The 21,098-nt window shown below is 35.7% G+C and overlaps 1 protein-coding gene across 2 annotated transcripts in view; it reads left to right on the top strand.

Moving 5' to 3' along the window:
• The window catches only part of DOCK4 (dedicator of cytokinesis 4), a gene marked incomplete at both ends in the record, with an annotated part of 364,189 nt that overhangs the window by 302,870 nt on the left and 40,221 nt on the right, over positions 1-21,098 (top strand). The window contains 8 exons of one of the 2 annotated variants that reach the window (XM_084230775.1): positions 1,805-1,880; positions 3,959-4,059; positions 4,471-4,529; positions 12,024-12,172; positions 13,912-13,997; positions 18,367-18,393; positions 18,538-18,633; positions 19,478-19,538. In XM_084230775.1, coding sequence (XP_084086901.1) covers positions 1,805-1,880; positions 3,959-4,059; positions 4,471-4,529; positions 12,024-12,172; positions 13,912-13,997; positions 18,367-18,393; positions 18,538-18,633; positions 19,478-19,538 — 655 coding nt within the window. The remainder of the gene's footprint in view (positions 1-1,804; positions 1,881-3,958; positions 4,060-4,470; positions 4,530-12,023; positions 12,173-13,911; positions 13,998-18,366; positions 18,394-18,537; positions 18,634-19,477; positions 19,539-21,098) is intronic. The other variant, XM_084230776.1, reaches the window with a different exon arrangement.

Raw genomic sequence — 21,098 nt, 5'->3', positions numbered from 1 at the left:
TCTTATGTCTAGTTCTTTAATCCATTTTGAGTTGATTTTTGTGTATGGTGTGAGGTAGTGGTCAAGCTTCATTCTTTTGCATGTAGCGACCCAGTTTTCCCAGCACCACTTATTGAACAAACTTTCTTTGCTCCAATGCATAGTCTTTGCTCCTTTGTCAAAGATTAGTTGACCATAAATATGTGGGTTTATTTCTGGATTTTCTATTCGATTCCATTGGTCTGTATGTCTGTTCTTGTTCCAATACCATGCAGTTTTGATGATTATGGCTTTGTAGTATAGTTTGAAGTCTGGGAGTGTGATGCCTCCATTTCCTTCTTTTTTATTCAGTAGAGCTTTGGCTATTCGGGGTTTTTTGTGATTCCATATGAATTTCATCAATAATTGTTCTATTTCTTTGAAGAATGACATTGAAATTTTGATTGGAATAGCATTGAATCTGTATATTGCTTTTGGTAGGATGGCCATTTTAATAATGTTTATTCTTCCAATCCATGAGCAGGGGATGTCTTTCCATTTCTTTATATCTTCTTCTATTTCTTTTAACAGTGTTTTATAGTTTTCTTTGTGTAGGTCCTTTACCTCTTTTGTTAGATTTATTCCCAAATATTTGACTTTTTTTGTTTCAATAATAAAAGGGATGGTTTTTTTGATTTCTTCTTCTTCAGATTTATTGTTTGTGTATAGGAAGGCTACTGACTTTTGCGTGTTGATTTTGTATCCTGCCACTTTACTGAATTGATTGATGAGTTGAATTAGTTTTTCTGTGGAGTTTTTGGGGTTCTCTATGTATATTATCATATCATCTGCAAATAGTGATAGTTTGACTTCTTCTTTTCCTGTTTGGATTCCTTGTATGTCTTTCTCTTGTCTTATTGCTCTGGCTAGGACTTCCAGTATTATATTTTTCAATATTAACTGTTAATACATCTGTACTTAGTTTTTAGTAGTTTGGGGGAGTGGCCATTCTTATTTCAATATAATGCTGTATCTAATATTAAATGAAACTATTGGAAAGGCATTCAATTTTGAATGCATACTCTTACCTCTGAATATATACTCTTACTGCTTAAAAACTGGAGAACTCTAGAATTAACTAAAAATGCTCACAAATCCTTTTTTAAATCTCCCCAGCAAAATAATTATGACTGTATATGTTCCCTGTATCAGATTCCCCACTTTCTCCATGCTCAAGAAGGGGCCCCTACCTGGACACTATACGATACTGTAACACTGTCAGTATGGCACAGCTGACTACTGGGTTATAGATAATTTCAATCTGTAGTTGTTTCTTCAGCACTGTGTTGTAGCCATGAGAGGGAGATTCTACCTTCCATAGCTCTTTGACACTCTAATAGGAGTGAGCAGAGATGGGACATCTAATAAACGTTTAATATAATCTCATTTTATCCTATTTAGTTCATCTTTACCTTCACTCTTTTTTCCGTACTTTTTAAAAGAGTAACTTTCTTCTTGTCAACCAAATATGGAGTAATATGCTTATATTAAATCATTTTGCTTTGTTTGGAAATTAATAAAAACAAAAACATTAAGAAATTAATAGATTTCTATCTGAGTTGTATGGGTTCATAGATCTATTTATCATTTGTTTTATAAAGAACCTAACTTCAGTGATAGATTTTTTTTTTGTATAATGTCCCTTTTCTTCTTTAATTCCAAATATGAATTGTTTAATATTGCTCCAATGTCTACTGAAGGAGATTTTCTTTTATCTGAGTTGCTTTTAATTCTTAATTATCTTTACTAAATTCTAACATTAAAATGTTTTCTTTTTTATCATTAGTGTTATTATTACAACAGTTCTGTATCTGTCAGATGCACTTCGGAAGAACTTCTTAAATGAAAATTTTGATTATAAGGTAAATATCCTTTTAGATGACTGTGTCCCACTTAGGCTAAAAGTATCATATTGTACTTCAGAAAATTACCTAATGTTTTTTCCTTCTCTGTTAGGAAAATAAAATTGTTCCAGCTACCTGAAATTCATCCTGGGTCATGTTAACTTTGACTATGAAAAACAGTAGAACTTTCATTGTATTTGTGAATAGCGTAAGGCTATAATAATGCTTATCAAATCTGATGGAAATCATGGGGCTCAAGAGGAGATAGTTCTTTGTTGTTACTTTGCATTTTAATTCTTGTTCTTTTCTTTGTGATCCCCAGCCATGTTAAAGGGAACTCAGAATATAATGTTCTTTAGACAACTTTCATAAAGTTTATTTATATGTATCATGTATCTGAGAAGAAAATATTTATAAAGTAAACACTTAAGTTTCTGTACTTTTCCATCTTAGCATTTTTAGGGTGAATTAATGAAGAAAAAATTATTAGGAATATTCCTTAAGGCACAGGTCTTTGTACATCTGTAGCATAACATGATGTGCCTGGGTACCTAAGAATTCTTGATATTCTTTTAAGTGGCAAATGATAAATGGTAAACAAAGATGGAAAGATAGACAGTGTCTATGTTTGCTTCCCTTCTCAGCGATGTTTTATGTTTTTCCCACCTTTATTTCTTATTTTTAAGTAGCATTTTTAATGTTAGACATTTATGAAAATAGAAAATTTCTTTATTAAATGTCTTAGAAATGCCACACACACACACACACACACACACACACCTGATACCATGCCTTATAATAATCAGTGTCAAAATTTCATAAGTGAAAATGTGTTTTTAATATGCAAGCTATTTCTGCTCTTTCAGTCTTATAAATTATTCTTTATATGTGTATTCTGACAAAGTAGAATTTGGTGTATATCTCTAAATATAAGTGAAATGGTTGAGTTAAAAATTATACCAATTATATGTGATTTTCTGTTTCATATGTCAATACCAACTTGGAAGAGATAACTTTTTTTTGCAATTTGAGAAAGGGAAAAACCTTTTTGCTTTAATTTACATTTCTTACTAGTTATTAGTTACTAGTTTTTAGTTATTGAGTAAAATTCACATTTTGGGAAATATCTCTTGACTTTTGATTATTTTGCCTGGGGTCATGTCACATTCTTTTTTATTTGTCAGCGTTCTTTATGTATAAAAGATACTTATTCTTTGTATTATTTCTCCTGCTTTTTAGCTTCAATTTTACATGTTGTCCTACATCATAGAATGTAGGACATTTAGTTAAGTTTATTTGTGGGAATTTTCTTTTGATCTTTCTGGTACTTTTTTTGGCATAAGAAAATTTGGACTTAAAAGATTTGTCTAGGGGCCTCCCCCGTGGCGCAGCAGGTTGAGCACAAGTTCAATTTCCAGCCGGCCAGGGAGATTCCCACATGGTGCAGCAGACCTCTCCTGCCTCACCCGCTGCTCCCCAAAGTAGTGTTTCAGTCCTTCTGCCTATTCTGCTCCCTGCTCTGTGTCTGGTGAATTCTCTAGCCCTCCTGCGCCTCTGGCCTATACCCCAGTGCTTGTATAAATAAATAAATCTAAAAAAAAAAAAAAAATTTGTCTGGACAGGGAATTTTTATATACTGTCTGAATTTAAAGCAATTAGCATAGCCCAAGAAATGTATGTATTTTTTTTAGTTCAACATTAAAAGGACTTCCAAAAATGAATTCACACTGGAATAAACTAATCCATTATGATTCAACCTCCTTGGAGATGTTCAAACATAGGAAAAACAAAACATCTACCATTTAGGATATACCAGAGAATTCATGAAACCTGAGATTGGCATTGAAGCAATATATACATAGATGGTATTTTTTTAGTTTACTTCTTTGTTGTAGAAAATTTCAAGTATGTATATAAAGAGACTAGGGTGAACCCCCATCTACCTACATCCAGCTTTGAAGATTATCAACTCACAACCAAGCTTATCTCAACTATAACCCATTCACTTACCACTCCTGAAATAAATCCAAAATGTCACTTCACCTGTAAATATTTTTGTAACACTGTCATGTTTAAATGTCTTGTTTTTGTTTCAGATCTGGGATTCCTACTTTTATCTCGCAGTCATTTTTATAAACCAGTTGTGTCTGCAATTAGAGATGTTCACACCTTCCAAAAAGAAAAAGGTGTTAGAAAAGTAAGTACCGGCATACAACAGGTGGGGGTATAAGACAAATCAAATCTTCCTTTAAAGGGATTTTAGTTCAAATGATTCATAAATCAGACATCAATAACTAGAAATTACAGTAGTTTCCTCCTTGGCTGAAGGCACAAGAAGCAATCTTTTTTAGAAATTTCAATATTGAGCTTATTTATATATTTTGTTCTCAAACTTTTAGGATTCAAATTTATTATCAAAGCAAAAATTTAGGAGACAAATCTGTTTTATTAAAAGAGTTTATGTGAGGATTTGAGTTAGGAGCAATTAAACATTTTGATTAAAAACATAATTAGCTTTTAATTCAAAATGGTAGATTGTATCCTAAAGAGACATATACTTCTTTGTTCTGGAAGCTTTGTATCAGGTTTGGTTTTTGTCCTATTTCAGGTATGGTGACATGCGAGTAACAATGGGCTGTGAAATTTTCAGCATGTGGCAAAACTTAGGTAAGTCATGACAAGAAAAACCACCTGCAGGGTGTAGCTCATCACTGAATTTTTGAGGTATACAAATGAAGAAGGGCATTTTATCATGACAGCATTTGAAATCAAATGTCTAAATCAGTGAAAATATAGAAAGCAGTTGAAACTTTGGCATTGAATAAGGTTACAATTAATTCTTTATATTGGTGTCTGTCTGAAAAAAATCAGTTTACCTTTGTGCATTTCATTGTTATTGGATGATAAATTTCATAATCAAGCATTGCTCCAATAATACAGTGAGCTAACCTTTCAGAATCGGAGTTATAATGATTCAAAATTTCTAGAACTCAGAAATGAGGTTAAGAGTCATAACAAATTCAGATTAAACTTCATGAAACCTTGACTTGAGCATCAGTACTCTTAAAATCTTGAAATCATTGACCTATATCAGAAGGAAAATAGACATAAAAGCATCTGCAGTTGCTAAGAAACTATTAAATCCAATTTTGTTTGTCTGCTACAATAGATAGAGCATATTTATTCCAGCAAACCTATGACACTGGCTGCAAAGAAAAGAATAATATTTGGAAAATAAATTGGTTTAAAATCTCACTATCATGGACTTTCTTTCCCGAGGTTCATACTGTATTTAATTTTGTTAGCTATGCAAGTTTACAGTATTCGTTTACTAGTATTATACTGTAAGTCTTCCTTGTGATTTATTAAAGTCATGAATCTATTTGAACTGAATATGTGATGACCTGAAAGTATCTTTTCTCTTGGGCTCATTCAAACAGAACTTAGAAATGGCAGGATTTGTTTTCTGCAAGTGAAAATAGAATGATTATCATTTACTTTCTGTCTGACAGTGACTTGTCACTAGAATATGTATATCCCTCAGGAAGTCTTGTTATCTATAATTTAGCCCAATATTCAATGATTGTTGGTAACTTCAGGAAAAAAAAAAATGAGTTCGCATCTTGAAAACAACCCCAACTATCGAAACCCAGTCGGAAGTCCAGAAGATATCTTTAGATCCATCTCAAAAATAGAATCAAATATGAGTTTTATTTGAAGGGTGCTCTCTCAGTCTTTGTATTTTCCTCATTACAGAGCAAATCAAGGTCTGTGTACTGTCCATACTATTGACACATTTGGCATTAATTTGGCCAGATGTTTTCCAAAGAATGAGGCAATGAAATGCTGTTGTGGCTGTTTAGGTTCTTGTCAGAGCTCCAATTAAAAGACTAAAACAGATCTGGTTGGGTTACCAGAATGTTAGAAAATGTGGCAGGTTTCCTTCTCTAAATGAATCTTAGCATTTCCTTGCATGATTATTTCCACATAAATCTTTATCCAAGTCAGGATAACTTTGTATTTAGGGCCATAACCTTTGGCTTACTAAATGAAGCTGCCCCCACCCCCCTTAGTCTCCCTAAAGCTATCATTAAACTTCATAAGCTCATGCCCTCTCTTTTTCCTTTAGAACAACCTCTCTGGTTTTGGCGTTTTATTATATCTCTCCTTTTTCTTTCAAAATCTGGAGAACATGGACAGTGTCTGGAGCATATTGATCCACATAGTACATTACCATGCCAGTATTCTAGAACAGTTCTGTCATAGAGCAGTGGCAACAGCAGCACCTGGAAGCTTGTAAGAAATTCAGATTCACTGGCTTCACCCCAGGGCTACAGAAACAGTCTCTCAGTGTGGAGTACGATAGCCTGAATTTAACAAGTTCTCTATGTGATTCTTAAGCACTTGACTAAAGAATGACAAGCACTACTATAGATGCTATCCCAGCTTCATTCTCACAACCCTGGAGCCTAGCTCCAGCACAGTTCTAGCACTTGTTAGAAAATGCTTACTTTAAATTGATGATAATTTTGTTTCAGAAGTTCTACATATTTTTGAAAGATTTCCTAATAGCAGAATTTCAAAGCTTTCTAACCTGAAAAATACCCCTGAAATCCAGTCATTTGGTATTTGGAGAACTGTTTGCCTGTCAGATGTTACATTAAGGTCAAAACATTATGGGGACTGGGAGGAAGGGGTGGTCAGGGAGAGTTTTATCCAAGAGTCTTATGGATTGAAAATTTTATTCAAAAATGCCCTTCAAGTAGTATGAAATTGCAGAGTATATTCAAGTTTAAAAAAATACATGAAAAGGCTCATTATACTCAACTATGAAGCCCCAGCATGACATAGTTCAAGTAGCTTCATTCCGTGGTTTCTGAATTATTTCCCTAGAGTTGTATCCTGACTTTTCTGAGGCTTCCAAAACATACCATGAATTTTAAAGGTCGTTGCCATTGTACAACACCTAGAATAGGAAAATGTTTAGAAATGTAAAAACCTCTCTTTCAATATATATATTTTCAAAACAATAATAAAATTAAGTATTCAGGGTACTATTTTAACATCCTTAATAGATCTTAAGTCAGTTTGTTACTTAGGAATATCAAAATTCTTTTGTTATAATTTGGTTTGCCTATAAATAAGTCATATCGGGTGTTTTGAATGCTAACGGAGAATGTATTCAGATAATTATGGATTTGCATTTTTTAATGGAACAGACTGATCAATTTAATATAATTCATGAAGCACTGGCTTATGTGCAAATGGGGGTTGGGGTAGGGGAAGATACAAGACAAATGGTCCATGCCTGTTGCTAAGAACTTGTTTTCAAATTTTAAGTTTTAAACTTTTTGTTCAACTTATGTGCAAGAGGAAAATGCTTGCTGAAGATAAAGTCACCATGTTTAAATAAGGCAAGAGGGTTTTTGTTATTTTATAAATCGAGATAACTCACTCATTTCTAATAGATACAAAATATTTTAGAGAATAAATTGAGGGGAAGAAATGTCCAGAGTTAGTAAAGTACTTGAAACTGTCCAGTTGGTCAAATTTGGGAAAAACAAATTTTACTGGACAATATCTTTAAATCAGATTTTGCTCATTGTTACCTTGTAAGTGTGGAGATTCTTCCATGGTAAAAATAAGTTGTTTTCTCATTTTGCTATAAGGACAAGGAAAAAAAGGATCGTGTGATTTAATGACTTGTCTGTCTTTATTAACAAAACCATAGAAACCAATTTCAACCATAGCCTTTCTGTCCCCTAAACTTTCCTATGAGCAATGGATCATGTGGTAATTCTGCAGTGAATATTGGGGGGAGTTGCCATACTGCTTTCCACATCTGCAGCATTTTTCATCCCTGCTGACAATGCTCAAGGGTTCCATTTGCTCCACTTCTTTGTCAACGCTCATTACTTTCTATTTTTCTGAGAGTCGCACCCTAATGAGTGTGAGATGGTATTTGTGGTTATTTTAACTTTTTTCTTTTTCTTTATTTTCTTCCCCCCATCCCCTCAGGTGTAGTCCCCATAGGGTTTCCTTCCCCAAGGCACCCATGCACCATCACCTCAGTCCCCTGTGCTCCTTCCTCCCTCCCTCTCTCTGATCTCTCTTCCACCTCCTCCTCTTCACTATGTCTCTGATATATAATTGTCTGTTTTGGCTTTGTTGTGTTTTATACTGTTATTTTTTTTTTACACTGATGTCTTACTTGGTTCCCCTATATTCCTGCTATAAGTGAAACCATCCGATATTTTTCTTTTTCCTTCTGGCTTATTACAATTTATTTTTGATGAGTAAAAACCAAATAAATGATATGCGAACAACTTTTATTAAATGTGTTGGTCCTTGGCATTTTTATTTTCTAAGTACAGAGAGTAAAAATGTTCTGTCAAGAAAGGGGATGGAGCATGTGTATCTCCCCCAAATTTTATACATTTGTACCTACACTTGCAAGAGTAGTCCACAAAGAAGGAAAGAGATTCATCTTTACTACAGTATCTCACCTTTGGCATTCAACTTGCCCCCAGGCTAAATTTTTTCTTTCTATTTTTAGTTGAACTATCATTCTTACTAAGTATAAAGTGGGCTTTTTTTAATTCCACATTTGCAAACACAGCGTCTTGTAACTGCTGTAGAAAAATCAATACTTCCCTAGCAGGCTGTTCTGTGTGCATAAATATAAATCTCCAGCAGCCTCAGTAGCAGGTGCCCTAACTACTTCAAAACAAGACCATGTGGTTAACAATTAGCAATGGGGAATGTATACTAAATCTGCAGTTTAAAAAGAAATCATTTAAATGAAGTTTATTTTGCTGTTGCCATACATAGCTCAAGATTTTGCTTTGCTGATTAGGTAGGAATTAAATTTTCTGTGGTTGGAGAGTCTGTGCTGGTTTGTACAGATTCTGTGTTCTCAAAGTGTGTTTTCAGCGAATAAGGCCATCCTCAGAAATTCCTGACAATGATTTAATTGTAGGTGTGGTTTTTCTACTGTTGATCAAAAGTCAGGACAGAAGGTGTAGTGTATACACCTTGTTGGGATGGTCTTGAAAGAAACCAACTGGAAATGAAATGTTTCAAGACAATCAGGGAAATTTTAATTTAGTCTGGATTTTAGATTGATTTCAGGAGTTATTGTTTGCTTTTGTTGGGTATAATGAAGCCATTGTCATTTTCTATTTATTAAATGTCCTTCCTGTCAGAGATGCTTACTGATGTATGTGCAAGAAGAATGATATAATTCCTCAGAATTGTGTTAAAATACCCTAGGGAAAAAAACTGTCAGGGTGATAGATACACAAGATAAGCAAAAACATTGCTAATGATTAAAGCTAAATACCAGGTATGTGTTAGTATTTAGTAAAATGGGATGTTAATATTCCTTGTGATTTTATGTACATTTGAGGTTTTTCATAGTAGAAGATTTTAAAAGGAGAAAATTGGGTTATAAGGTGTCTATAAATGGGAGAGCTTTTTTTAAGAAGAGAGTCAAAAATACTCAGACAAATGATGGTAAATAAGAGTGTGCTAGTGATGTTTTTCATTAGAGAAGTCAAAGGATGCCAGACTCAGGGAAGATCAGAAAGGAAGATTGTATTGTAACAGCTCTGAGTTTCATTCCATCAATGTAGGCATGGGAGAACTCTTTGGACCGCCAGGAAATTTGATTTGATTTTATAATACCTGCCTCTCCCATCCTGCTTTCCCCACACACTCCAAAAAGGTCTGCAAATTTTGGGGGTCTTATACAGCATCAAGGCAGCAGGGAGGCCCTCAGGTTCTTAGCCATGTGCCAAGATGAACATCACCCTGCATACATGGTCTTTTTCCTCCAGTACCTTGCTGTAGTAGAGTCACTGGGCAAGATTTTGAGCCCCTATCTTTTCTGGGTTAGGGCCATAAAATAGGTATAAACCTGTTAATTTCAGGATTGCCTGATTTTGTCTTCCCTACACAGATCTTCTTCCCACTTTTCTCTTCCCCTGACTTTCCAGGACATTTTGAATCAGCGCTGAGTAGGTTTCGGCTTTTTGCAAATGACAGTAAGAGTGATTGAGTTCAGGTGGCTTCTACTTTCTACCCAGACAAAAATAACCTAGGAAAGGAATTACAAATGGTAGCTGCCAGTTCCCTGCTTAAATGTGTATGTTGAGAAGACAGTGGAAATACAGGGGGAAGAACTATGAATTGATGTTTCTATATATTTGCCGCAAAGGCTTTGTCCATGTTGAAAGTATTTACTCTTTTAAAGGAAAATATTCAGCTTAGATTAATAAGGAAGTTTCTTTCAATGTTTAACAGGAAGGTATTTTTGTGCTGATGGGGAAATCTAAATAGTCCTTTAGGAAAATAAAATATTTCCTGAATCAAAAATAAAGGAAGGAAAGCAAAAGGAATGACAAGCCACTTTTCTTCCTCACACATAATTGGATGGATCAGTTAGCCGATGATGAGAAACAATTTTTTACTTTTGATGAAACCTGGGAGAATGAGTGATAGCAGTGATGTAAAGGGATTTTCAGACAGGCCAGGACCTTTGAATGGTGTCCTGCATTTGTCTCGCAGCATGGAGTAAAGGGACGGGGCCCATGTTCTCACTACTGTGCATATATACCAAGGCATCTCCACTTACACAAAAACAGTCACATCACAAATTGTCACTTGAGTCTGCCCGCCTCTAATCCTGATAATGGGGCAGCGAGTTCCACCCACCATTTCTTCCAAATCCTTTCATATCTCTCGCCTGTAAAAATCCCACTAAAGTCAACATAAACTTTAACCATATATTTGTACTCTGGACATATGTATGTCTGAGATCTGTGGCCACCTTAATGCCTCCTGCTACAAAGAACAAAATGGAAAAAATGAAATTAATGTGATGTATGTAACTCTAAAAGTGGCAAGAGTTCAGAAAACTTATGTGTTAATACAGTTTTGGATGACCATTTACTTTTTATTTAGACTATTATGAATAATAAACAAGAAGATACATAAAGACAGACACCTTTTTCATATAAAAAATCTTACTCAGAGATAACCCTGTAATTACCATTAGGGCATATAATCTTCTAGACTATTTAATAAAAGATGTACCTGTCTGTAATGTATTTTTTTTTAAAGATTTATTTATTTATACAAGCACTGGGTATAGTCAGAAGTGTGGGAGGGTGAGAGAATTCACCAGAGCCAGAGCAGGGAACAGAACAGGCAGACTGACGAAATACACTGCTGAGGGAAGCAGCGGGCGTGGCAGGAGAGGTCTGCGTGCCATGTGGGACCCTACCCGGCGGCCGGGGATCGAACTGGCGCTGCAGAGGCTGCGGGCAGCTTTGCAGCCCAGCGCTCAACCACTGCGCCACCAGGGGAGGTCCCTGTCTGTAATGTATTATACCTTTTTCATTTAATTATATTAAAAATTCATCCGTTTATCTTTTTTGATTGCTAATATTCCATTGTGTATATAGCAACATGGATGGAGCAGAAGGGATCATGCTCAGCGAAATAAGCCAGAAAAAAAAAGAAAAATGCCGCATGGTCTCATTCATAGCAGGAATTTATAAAACCTAAATAAAGGACCAGGAAAGAGACTAATTATAATAAAGTAAAAATCAAAATCAACAAGTAACTATAAACCAGAGACACACTATGGTGGTTGGGGGAAGGCGGGAGGGATTAAGGTCAAAATAAGGGGGTGGGAATTGTATGGGGAATATAATCAAGATGAAAATGCACACATTGTGCAAAAATGAAAAATGATATAAAAATATATAGAATAAAATTTAAAAATGCTAATAAACAAATTTTAAAAAAATTTTAAAAAATTTCATATGTATTATCCTTCTGCAACCTCATTATTCATGGCTGCATAATAATTTTAGTGTGTGAAGTATAATAACCATAATTCCCAATTTATATAATGTTTACTTATGGCTTTTTTAAAAACTTAAAAATGTAAATCTCTACTTTTTTACTAAAAAATGATGGAGAAGTATTGACACATGGAAATGGACTATTTCTCTATCTGCTTAAGGAGATATTCTTGCTCTGGGAAACAACTATAGTTGAATATACATGTAGCCATAGTTTTAAACAAATTTTATAATCGTGATTTACATTCAGACTGAATATACTGAAACTCAATTGTTTTATCCAACTTAGGAGAACACAAGCTTCATTTCATCCCTGCCCTGATTGGCCCCTTCCTGGAAGTGACCTTGATACCCCAGCCAGATCTCCGCAATGTCATGATTCCTATTTTTCATGATATGATGGACTGGGAGCAGAGGCGGAGCGGCAACTTCAAACAGGTGGGCAGATCTGCTCCTCTGAGCCTCTCTGGGCAGCTGGAAGAGTCTCAGTTCTCCTGGAACATCTCTAGGCTCCCAGATTCAGCTTTGACTTGAGAAATGAGCACAGAACCAGCTCTCCAAGGACTGACATTCCAGCCTGGCCTGCCCACTTCCAGGGCACATAGCCTTGGACATTTGCTGATTCTGTGTTCCTCTGAGTCCCCAGGAAAGCCCTGAAAAACCATCATCCCCTTTCTAAAAACTTCCTTAAAATGCTGTGATTTCTAAGGTGTCATGTTAAGAACTGGTAGAGAGTTTATTTGCTTCCAGTGGGACACAATACAGAGGAATCACAGGGTTAATAATTCTCGCTCATTGAGCTCTCAGTGCTGGGCATATTGTATTTGGTAAATGGCTTAGCTTTGACATTTGATTTGCAATATGTTTTATGCCTCTTTGCTTGAAGCATTGAGAATTAATTTAAAGGGGAAAGCAGTGGAAATTCTTACAAAGGAAATTCCAAGGAGATGAGCCTATCATTCCTCACTGACATCGGTTCTAATAGCTCTGCCCCACTCCTGGAAAGACAGATGTTCTTATTATAAAACCAGATCTCATAAGAAATCAGCTGCTTTTGCCATGTCAAGTCACTCAGGTAGGAAATGTAGATGTTCTATGTGTCCACACAGTCTCTGTACTAATCTGCATGAAGAATTTGACCTTCCTTCCTGCTTCTCTAAAACAAGCCACTCTCAAATCTTAGGAATGGTTATCAACTGTACTAGCAAATGGAATGCATCCATAGAACCCTCCAGTCCCTAAAAGCATGACATGTTACCTGTGCCACTATCTACATTAATTTTCAAGAAAGCTAACAGGTGAATGAAAGGCAGTTTTTAAATTGTATTGGTCTTTATTCTTTTATTAGTATTTAACTCAAAGGGATATATAGGCTTACTCCTTGGGCAATAGCAAATATTCCTCCCAATCCCTACTTGTTCAACTATCTGGACATGGAAGGGTTTTTTTACTTTCTGTCATTTCTGCTGCCTCAGCTAGATGAAGGGATTCCTGCCTTCCTTATATTCAAGTCCTAAAGGATTTACATTCTTGAAAGTATAAATGTTTTGACTAGAGTTTTCAGGAAACATGTCCTTTCTCATGCTGCTTATTGCTGACTTAGACTATTTCTATGGATTTACCATCTGTACAAGGATAGGACAAGTTCTCAACTTCAGCAAAGATTTAGTGCAACCTTAAACTGTTGTCAGAAAAAAATAGATTTTAAACACATCAAAGATTTAAAGTAACGTTTGTGGATATGTTAGTTTACTGATATTATTATATATATACATACATACATACATCTATATACACATATATGTGTGTGTGTCTGTATATATATATCACACACACAGTGATTTAAAAAAAAAAATTGGGCTTTCCAATTTTTACAGCTCCTGAAAAAGAATCCAAACAGTCAAGCTGAGCTGCAAACATTTGTGTTTGAATCAACAAATAGATAGTTGTCTTTGGCAGCAGCAAATGCTACCTTGCCAGGAGTTTGAAGTTACATTGCTCCATCTAAATAATCTTCTATAATTCCAAGGGGGGGTGTCTGTGGTTAACCACAGCAGATAATGTCACTTTCTCATAACTAACTGTGGCTTTTTCCCTTGCAGATATAAATATTTCATTTGCTTAGAAATCCTACAAGCGAAGGGAGGGAAAGAGAGTAATATTTGGCTATGTTTCAGGTGGAAGCCAAGCTAATTGACAAACTGGATAGTCTGATGTCAGAAGGCAAAGGTGATGAAACATACCGTGAACTCTTCAACAGTATGTGAGTAATATGTTTATCTCAAGTTGATTCTATTCAGGGGATTTGGTGTCAGTGCTAAGCAGCTGAGAACTACAACTGATAGCTTGGGTCTCACAGCAGTGCTTTGTCTTTGTGGAGTGTGAAATAAAGGATAATTGCCTAAATCTGGTGAATGGATCATATTATGTTAATAATTAGACATGTCTCCTTTTAATCTCAGATTAGGACAGGTCTCATGTGTTTCATAACAAATCTCACTCTTTTATGCCTAATCATTTTAAAACCTTGCCTGCAAGATGATGATTTTAAGTAGGTTAAGAGTGGGGAAAGGAAAAGTGATGGTGTGGGTGCATGTTTATATGCAGTATTTTCCAAAAGCAAGATAACCTTGGCTTATTTTCTGTTGGAAAAAATAAGCTGGTTTGCATCTGTTCTTCAATACTTGATTTAATTCATAGATACCCATTGCTCACTCAACATTATTAATTGCTTCCTAAATGTTTCTTATCAGAATAGCACAGAAGCAAATCACTTTTAGTAAATTCTGTAGTTAGGATTTGTAAGGAGAATAGAGAAATAATGGAATGTTGTAAGGGACCTTGAGATTGTCCCCACCAATAGAATATGAGCACAGTCACAGGACCAGTTGCTTATGCCAAGTATTCATTCACTGTGTGAAATAGCCAGAAAGGACAATAAGAATGGTTTAGTGCAGTTTCCACACTTGTATTCTCTGTGACTGTCATAGATCTTGGTCATTTTCAAACACAGAATACTTATAAATGTTTCTTCTTGAAGGAATAGCTAGCTCATTGTGCTTGGAAAATGCAAATATTTCTTAAGTGCAAAAACAGGTTAGCAATAAATTTGTCTGACAAAATGTACTTGTATATGCCTGAGTATCACCTAAAACTTAAAAAATTCTTCCATGCTGATTGCAAATGCAAAATTCTCTAATTCATTTTATGATCTTAGAGCCTATAGGTCTAAAAAGTATTAGTGACTGATATATCTCAACTTGCCTGATTCAAAATCATCCTTAGAACTTTCAAGAAAATTATATTAAATGGAAAAGTCAAGAAAGGGTATACAGATTTCATGTGGTGGGGGTGGATGATAAAACACATTCTTTGTACTAAATCCTGAACAACACCATTTTCTTCTGTTACCATAATTAAACTGGAACTTTTAATAATTATTCACCAAGCTTTCATTCATTCTAACATACAAAGTGTCTGTCTTTCATGACAGCTGGAGTTTAGCAAGAGTTCTGATTAAAACCTCATCCAATATAATGAATTGCATTTGAAAACTGCTCTCATTTCAGTTACTGGTCTTTGGTTTGAACAAAGAACTAAAATGAGAAGGCACTCAGTGAAATGAATCTCTTGAGATTTGTGATTAATTATTTATAATAAATTCAAAAGATTAATAAATACATAGTTCTATAGTGCCTCTTATCTGCCTTTATAAAGGCTTGATAGCATGCAAGTTGGATTGCTTGGGTATAAATATGACTTTGAAATAGAAGATGTACCTTCACATTAGACTCAAACCAATAATTAAAACATTAAGTCACTATAATTAGTACTATTTTAAGTTTCCTGATTCATTTACTGGAGATATTTTTAGTTTTCTGTTGATTTTTAATATATTACTAGAAAAGTTACTATAAATATTTTTCTTCCATGCTTTTATGATCAGCATAATGGGAATAAATCAAATCTAAAGAGACAATATCATGACTACCAGGACTCAACCAGGACTGAAAAAAGAAAGTGAAAACCTAACTGTATTTCAGGAAACAATAAAATGCTTTTTTGGCAAGAGTAATGACAATGAATTAGTATAATCAAATAGAGTCACTGCACACATTATGATTAGGAACGCATACCGTTATGGTGCAGATTCTCTCATTTGTTCTCTGTAATTCATGCCTGAAACTTCACAAAATTTGCTCAGAAACTGGAAGTAGCTGACTGCTTCCTGATAATGTTGTACTTGCCAAAATAGCCTCCTCAAAATGATACTTTAAATTTTTATAATACCTTTCTTCCTAAGAACTCAACTCCTCTTTCCCTAGCCCCTGATATTATCATCATTTACTGTGTCTTTTTTAAATAAGTGGAAGTCAGGACTTATTTTTGATGGTGCTAAATTGTGAATTGTGGATGCCAACATAATATATAACCAAAACAGAGTATCTGAACTGAGTTCTGCTTCCTCCTGCTCCACTTGATTCACTCATTTGGTTTTATTTTTAGAGCATCTCTCTGTAACAGCATTCTTCTAGGACTGGGGATACCGCAGTGAGTGTAGGAGCACACAGTAGGGCTCTTCAGTCTTGGGGGAGGACATGATCTATCACGGTTCTTTCCCTAGACCTTTATTCTGCTTTCTTACACATGGCTCTAAACAACTAAGCTTCCAAATCATTTCAGAGATCTTCATTTCGTGATCACACATTTAATTATAGTTTTGAAACAGGATTAGCTATGTTGCATGCACATGTAGGTATCTAACGCTTCCCTTTGGATTAGGGAGAGCATGTACAGTCACAGGTGGTTTATATAAGAGTGATGGCTTCTACACAATCCTGTTATGATACAGTGAAAGGTAGATTGAAGGACAACTCTATCTGCCCTCCCATAACCTACCATATAGTAAAAGCCTGGTGAGCAAAATATCATCTTGGAGAACTGTAGTTTATTCCGATCCCCAATGTTATGGAGGTCCATTGCTCAGTTAGTCACCTTTCACTTTATTAGATGAGTTCTCTCTGTACTCAGCATAGCATGTATGTCTGATTTTAGACAAAATTAAAAGACCCAGTCACCCAAGTTACCTAGATAGACTGTTCCCTTTCTGCTGATGGCCTCCCCTTCTCTGTTTACATTGGGTAAACTGAGAGGAAAGACTTTCTGGGAAAGAACAAGCCTGGCTGAGAAAACAGACCTATTGGTTCTAGACTTAGTCTTAACATGTGGGTCTTGAGTTAGTCAAGAAAACAGCTTCTGCAAAGCTCTGCCTCTTTTCACAAGAGGATTATGTAGCTCTGATTTCTTACTGCAGGAGGAGGCCGTGCAAATTAATGAAACTCATGCCCAGAAAAGAAGTCTCCATATATTTTTAGAATTATTACTTAACTTGAGTTCTTTGTTTTTCAGCCTCTAAAGTATATGAGGTGTGGGTTGTCACTTGGGAAATTTTCTACTTCATCTTGTATTGCTTTGGCAGGCAGATTTTCATTTGAGTGTTTGGTTCAATACCAATTTGGCATTTAAGTTGGAAACAGGTGCTATTCAGAAGTTTTAAAAAAGAAAACACATTTTAAACAAAGTAGGGGACGTTTCCCCAGGGGGATTTGTCATGGCAAGCTCCTCCATCCCTTCATATACTACTTCTCTGCCTCTTAATCTAGGAAACAGTTCAAAATAAACCAGGAAAATAGATGATCAGCCAACAGATGAGGAGACAGATAAAAGGTGGGGTGCTGGAATGGCAAAAACAGGAGTTGGGGAGTGAGTAGGAAAATTAGGAGAGAATGTAGCTACAGACAAAAAAAAAAAAACAACTGACAAAATAGTTTTTTTCTTTAACATTAATTTTTCCATGATACATGATACACTTAGGTTATACTTGTAAAAAATATCTTCTGTTATTCCTAAATCAAGATGAAAGTGAAACAAATTTTCGACAGAAATGATAATCATTAAATTCAATGTTTATATTCTTTTATCTTAAGTAGAAAGTTTAAACATAAAGGCTTTGCCAAGTATATGATGCATTTGCCGAGAGTGAAAGTAAAACATCTTAATTATTATGATCGTTATTATTTTGTGTTTACATAGTGCCTCTGCTCCAAGGTGCTTAAGATAAGAGAAAATGTAGGAGGAGAGATGTGGTTTGGTACTTGTCATCAATCTGCTCTAACAACCACATACAAAATCCTCTGTGATTAATGACAAAATGAATGAAACTGTTGAGTGAGTGCACAGATAGTACAATATGTATTGAGTGGGCAAATGTTAAGTGAAAGGAAAAAACGCAAAACGTCACACCGTCTGTACAAGGATTTTCCTGTAGCAGTGGCATTGCAGTAAAATTGCTTGGATGAAGATGCATTCCAGTGAGAGGTAGGAAAACATTTTTCTGTGAATACAGCAAGATCTTACTTAAAAGTAAACTTAGAGGTGCTCCTGTTTTTGCTTTCGCAGAGTTATCTGATGTGTAAGGCAAGTCTCTCGGTATAAGAGAGAAGCTAGGAAGAAAGATCTTTGAGCTGTAAGGTGCCTGTGTGTTTTGAAAATATGATTATGTGCATGTGTTCGTATTTTATGACTTGGATAATCTGAAAATCAATTTGCTTTGTCAATGCTTCCTGGATTAGAATTCCACTATTTGGTCCCTATCCTAGGTAAGATATTGTTTGCAAATTGTGCTACTTGTGAGATGTTGCAGTTGTTGCTAAGGCATTTAAGGTACTGATGAAAGTAAAATGGTTGTCATAGTGACTGATAAAAATAAATGTTAAAAATGCCCTGGGTTCTTTCTTTTCCAGTCTACTAAAGAAAATTGAGCGGGAAACATGGAGGGAAAGTGGCGTTTCATTAATTGCCACTGTGACTCGTCTAATGGAGCGGTTGTTAGATTACAGGTAAGCTGAGTCCCCTGTTTTCCAGATGTGCTGGGCTTCAGTTCGAAAATCCAAGAGCTGAAGTATGATAAACATCCCACTTGGGTTCATTACTTAAAGAATTGATAATCAGACCAAGGAACTTTGTGCTAGCCAGCTCAGAACTGATATTTGATATTGTTATTTCTCCCTCGCCTCCACCCCATTTCTGTTTTGTTTTGTCTTTTGACAGTCCTTTCAAAGTCTTAGTGAATGGAGGGGGTGGTCAGAGTCCTGTTATTAAAGGAACTTTTTTTTGCTATCTAGACTTGCCCATTAAAACCAGTAAATCCATTCATTTTAGGGTGAAAATGATGTAACAGAATTGTACAGGTGTACTGCTTTCTTATAAAAGGGGAAAGAGAATGCAACTCATTGTCACTATCTTTCAGAGACATAATTTTTTGATTCATAAGTTATCTGAACTGTTAAAGCAGTTTGTCCCACTTAACTGCATGGGGGTTTTGTTTTCAGAATGAAACCCTCACCCTCCTTGCTGATGGCAAGGCTTGCCAGCTGCTCCCCAGCCCACTGGAGGAGGTGCATAACAACACACTTGCTTTCCTTCTCCCTGTACCCCATCTATTGACAGTCAACCTGCAATTGAAATTCTCAGCAGAAACTGGTGATCAGGAATATCTGACCCCAACCTCATTAGAGAACACACAACCTGGGGTTTAAGTTTCTCTAGCGAACAGAGTCTATCTGATAACAACTAGCAAACTGCCTGTTTCTGACACTACTTAATTTTTTTTCCCTAAAAGAACAAGCTGTATTTACCTCTAGGAAGGAAGCTCTGAGTCTGACTATTGCTTTTTATTTTTAGGGACTGCATGAAAATGGGAGAGGTAGATGGCAAAAAGATTGGCTGCACAGTTAGTCTCCTGGTTAGTAAACTGTTTCCCTTTTCCTCTTTATATCTTAATGTTTGTTTTTCACAGAAATACTAGGTTTTGTGTGTTTTTACTCCATATTGTCTTTTTTATCTAGATGTTTCTTAGAAATAATCAGAAATGGTTCTAAAAGGAGCATAGCAAGCTTCAGGTTGAATTAAATGCCAGAAAATTGCTTCAAGGTATTACCTCTAGAGTCTTCTTGTTCTCATAGGGAAAAGCACAATGTCTCCAGACAGATATCTTTTTTTACTTCTGTGTAGATAGTTTCTTCTCATTCCCCTTATTTTCCTTCTACATTTCAGTAAATATTATTGTTCTTTTGTGAACAAATGCCAATTTCTTGTTTAACACATTAATTTTCACTGTCTTCTTTGCAAATTAAATCTATAACTCCACTATTGTTAAGGTTTGGGTTGTATCTAGGTTGACCATAGCATTTATCATCCAAACTTGATGTTGAGAGTAAATTCAAATATTAGGTGGGGATAACAGGCTAAACCAGAACTGTCCTGGGAAAACTAAAACTTGTATTAAAATGTCACATAACTGTTAAAGAGAATGGTATTTGCACCAAGGGGAAGAATAATCATAACTTTGACCATTCTTTTCATATTTTCATACAGAGTGAAGTGAGCCTTTGGTAATTGTCCTTAATCAAAATTGAAATACAGGATTTTGAGACTGCTTCCCTTTCTAAATTTGTGACCACCACGGTTTCTTTTTCTTACTGTGCAAAATAGAACTTCACCATGTATTTGAAGTACTTATAAGTCTGTTTACTTTTTCTAGGAAAAAGAAAAATACCTACCACCATCCCGTGCACCTCTTTCACCCTTTCCCCTACTCCCACTTTTTCACCTCTGTTCACCTCAGTTTGGTTAACAGTTTATTTTTATTTTGCTTTGTCATTTCAGCTTGTTTCCTTATATTCCCCATATATGTGAAACATCCAATATTTGTCTCTCTTTTTTTAAAAAAAAAAAAGATTTATTTATGCATGCAAGAGCTGGGGTACAGGCCAGAGACATGGGGGGTGAGAGGATTCACCAGAGACAGAGTGGGGAGCAGAAACAGGCAGAACGTCTGAAACACACTGCTGAGGGGAGCACCGGGCGAGTCAGGAGAGGTCTGCTGTACCATGTGGGTTGCTCCCTGGTGGGCCGGGGATCGAACTCGTGCTGCAGAGGCTTCGGATTGCTTCATAATGTGGTGCTTAACCCCATGCACCACCAGGGAGGCCCTCTCTGTCTTTCTAACTCTGTGTAATCCTTTCAAGTTGCTTTCATTTTATGGCAAATGAGAGAATTGCATCTTTCCTTCTAGCTGAATACTATCCCTTGTGTGTACCTGCTACATCTTCTCCATCTAGTCACCTGTCCATGACATGTTGTCAACACACATTCGTGTCTTACTCTGATCATTTGCATCTATCACATGCCACCTTATTCTGTTTGCCACCACCTTGAAATTTTGTTTTGTCCACTCAGATTACGTCTTGTCTTATTTTGTTTTGTTTATTCCCCTTGCAGCCCCTCTTCAAAGTTCAAGACT

This window comes from Talpa europaea (genome assembly GCF_964194135.1).
Source record: "Talpa europaea genome assembly, chromosome: 3".
Lineage (NCBI taxonomy): Eukaryota > Metazoa > Chordata > Mammalia > Eulipotyphla > Talpidae > Talpa > Talpa europaea.
The sequence above is the reverse complement of the archived record's forward strand: the minus strand, read 5'-3'. Positions and strand labels throughout refer to the sequence as shown.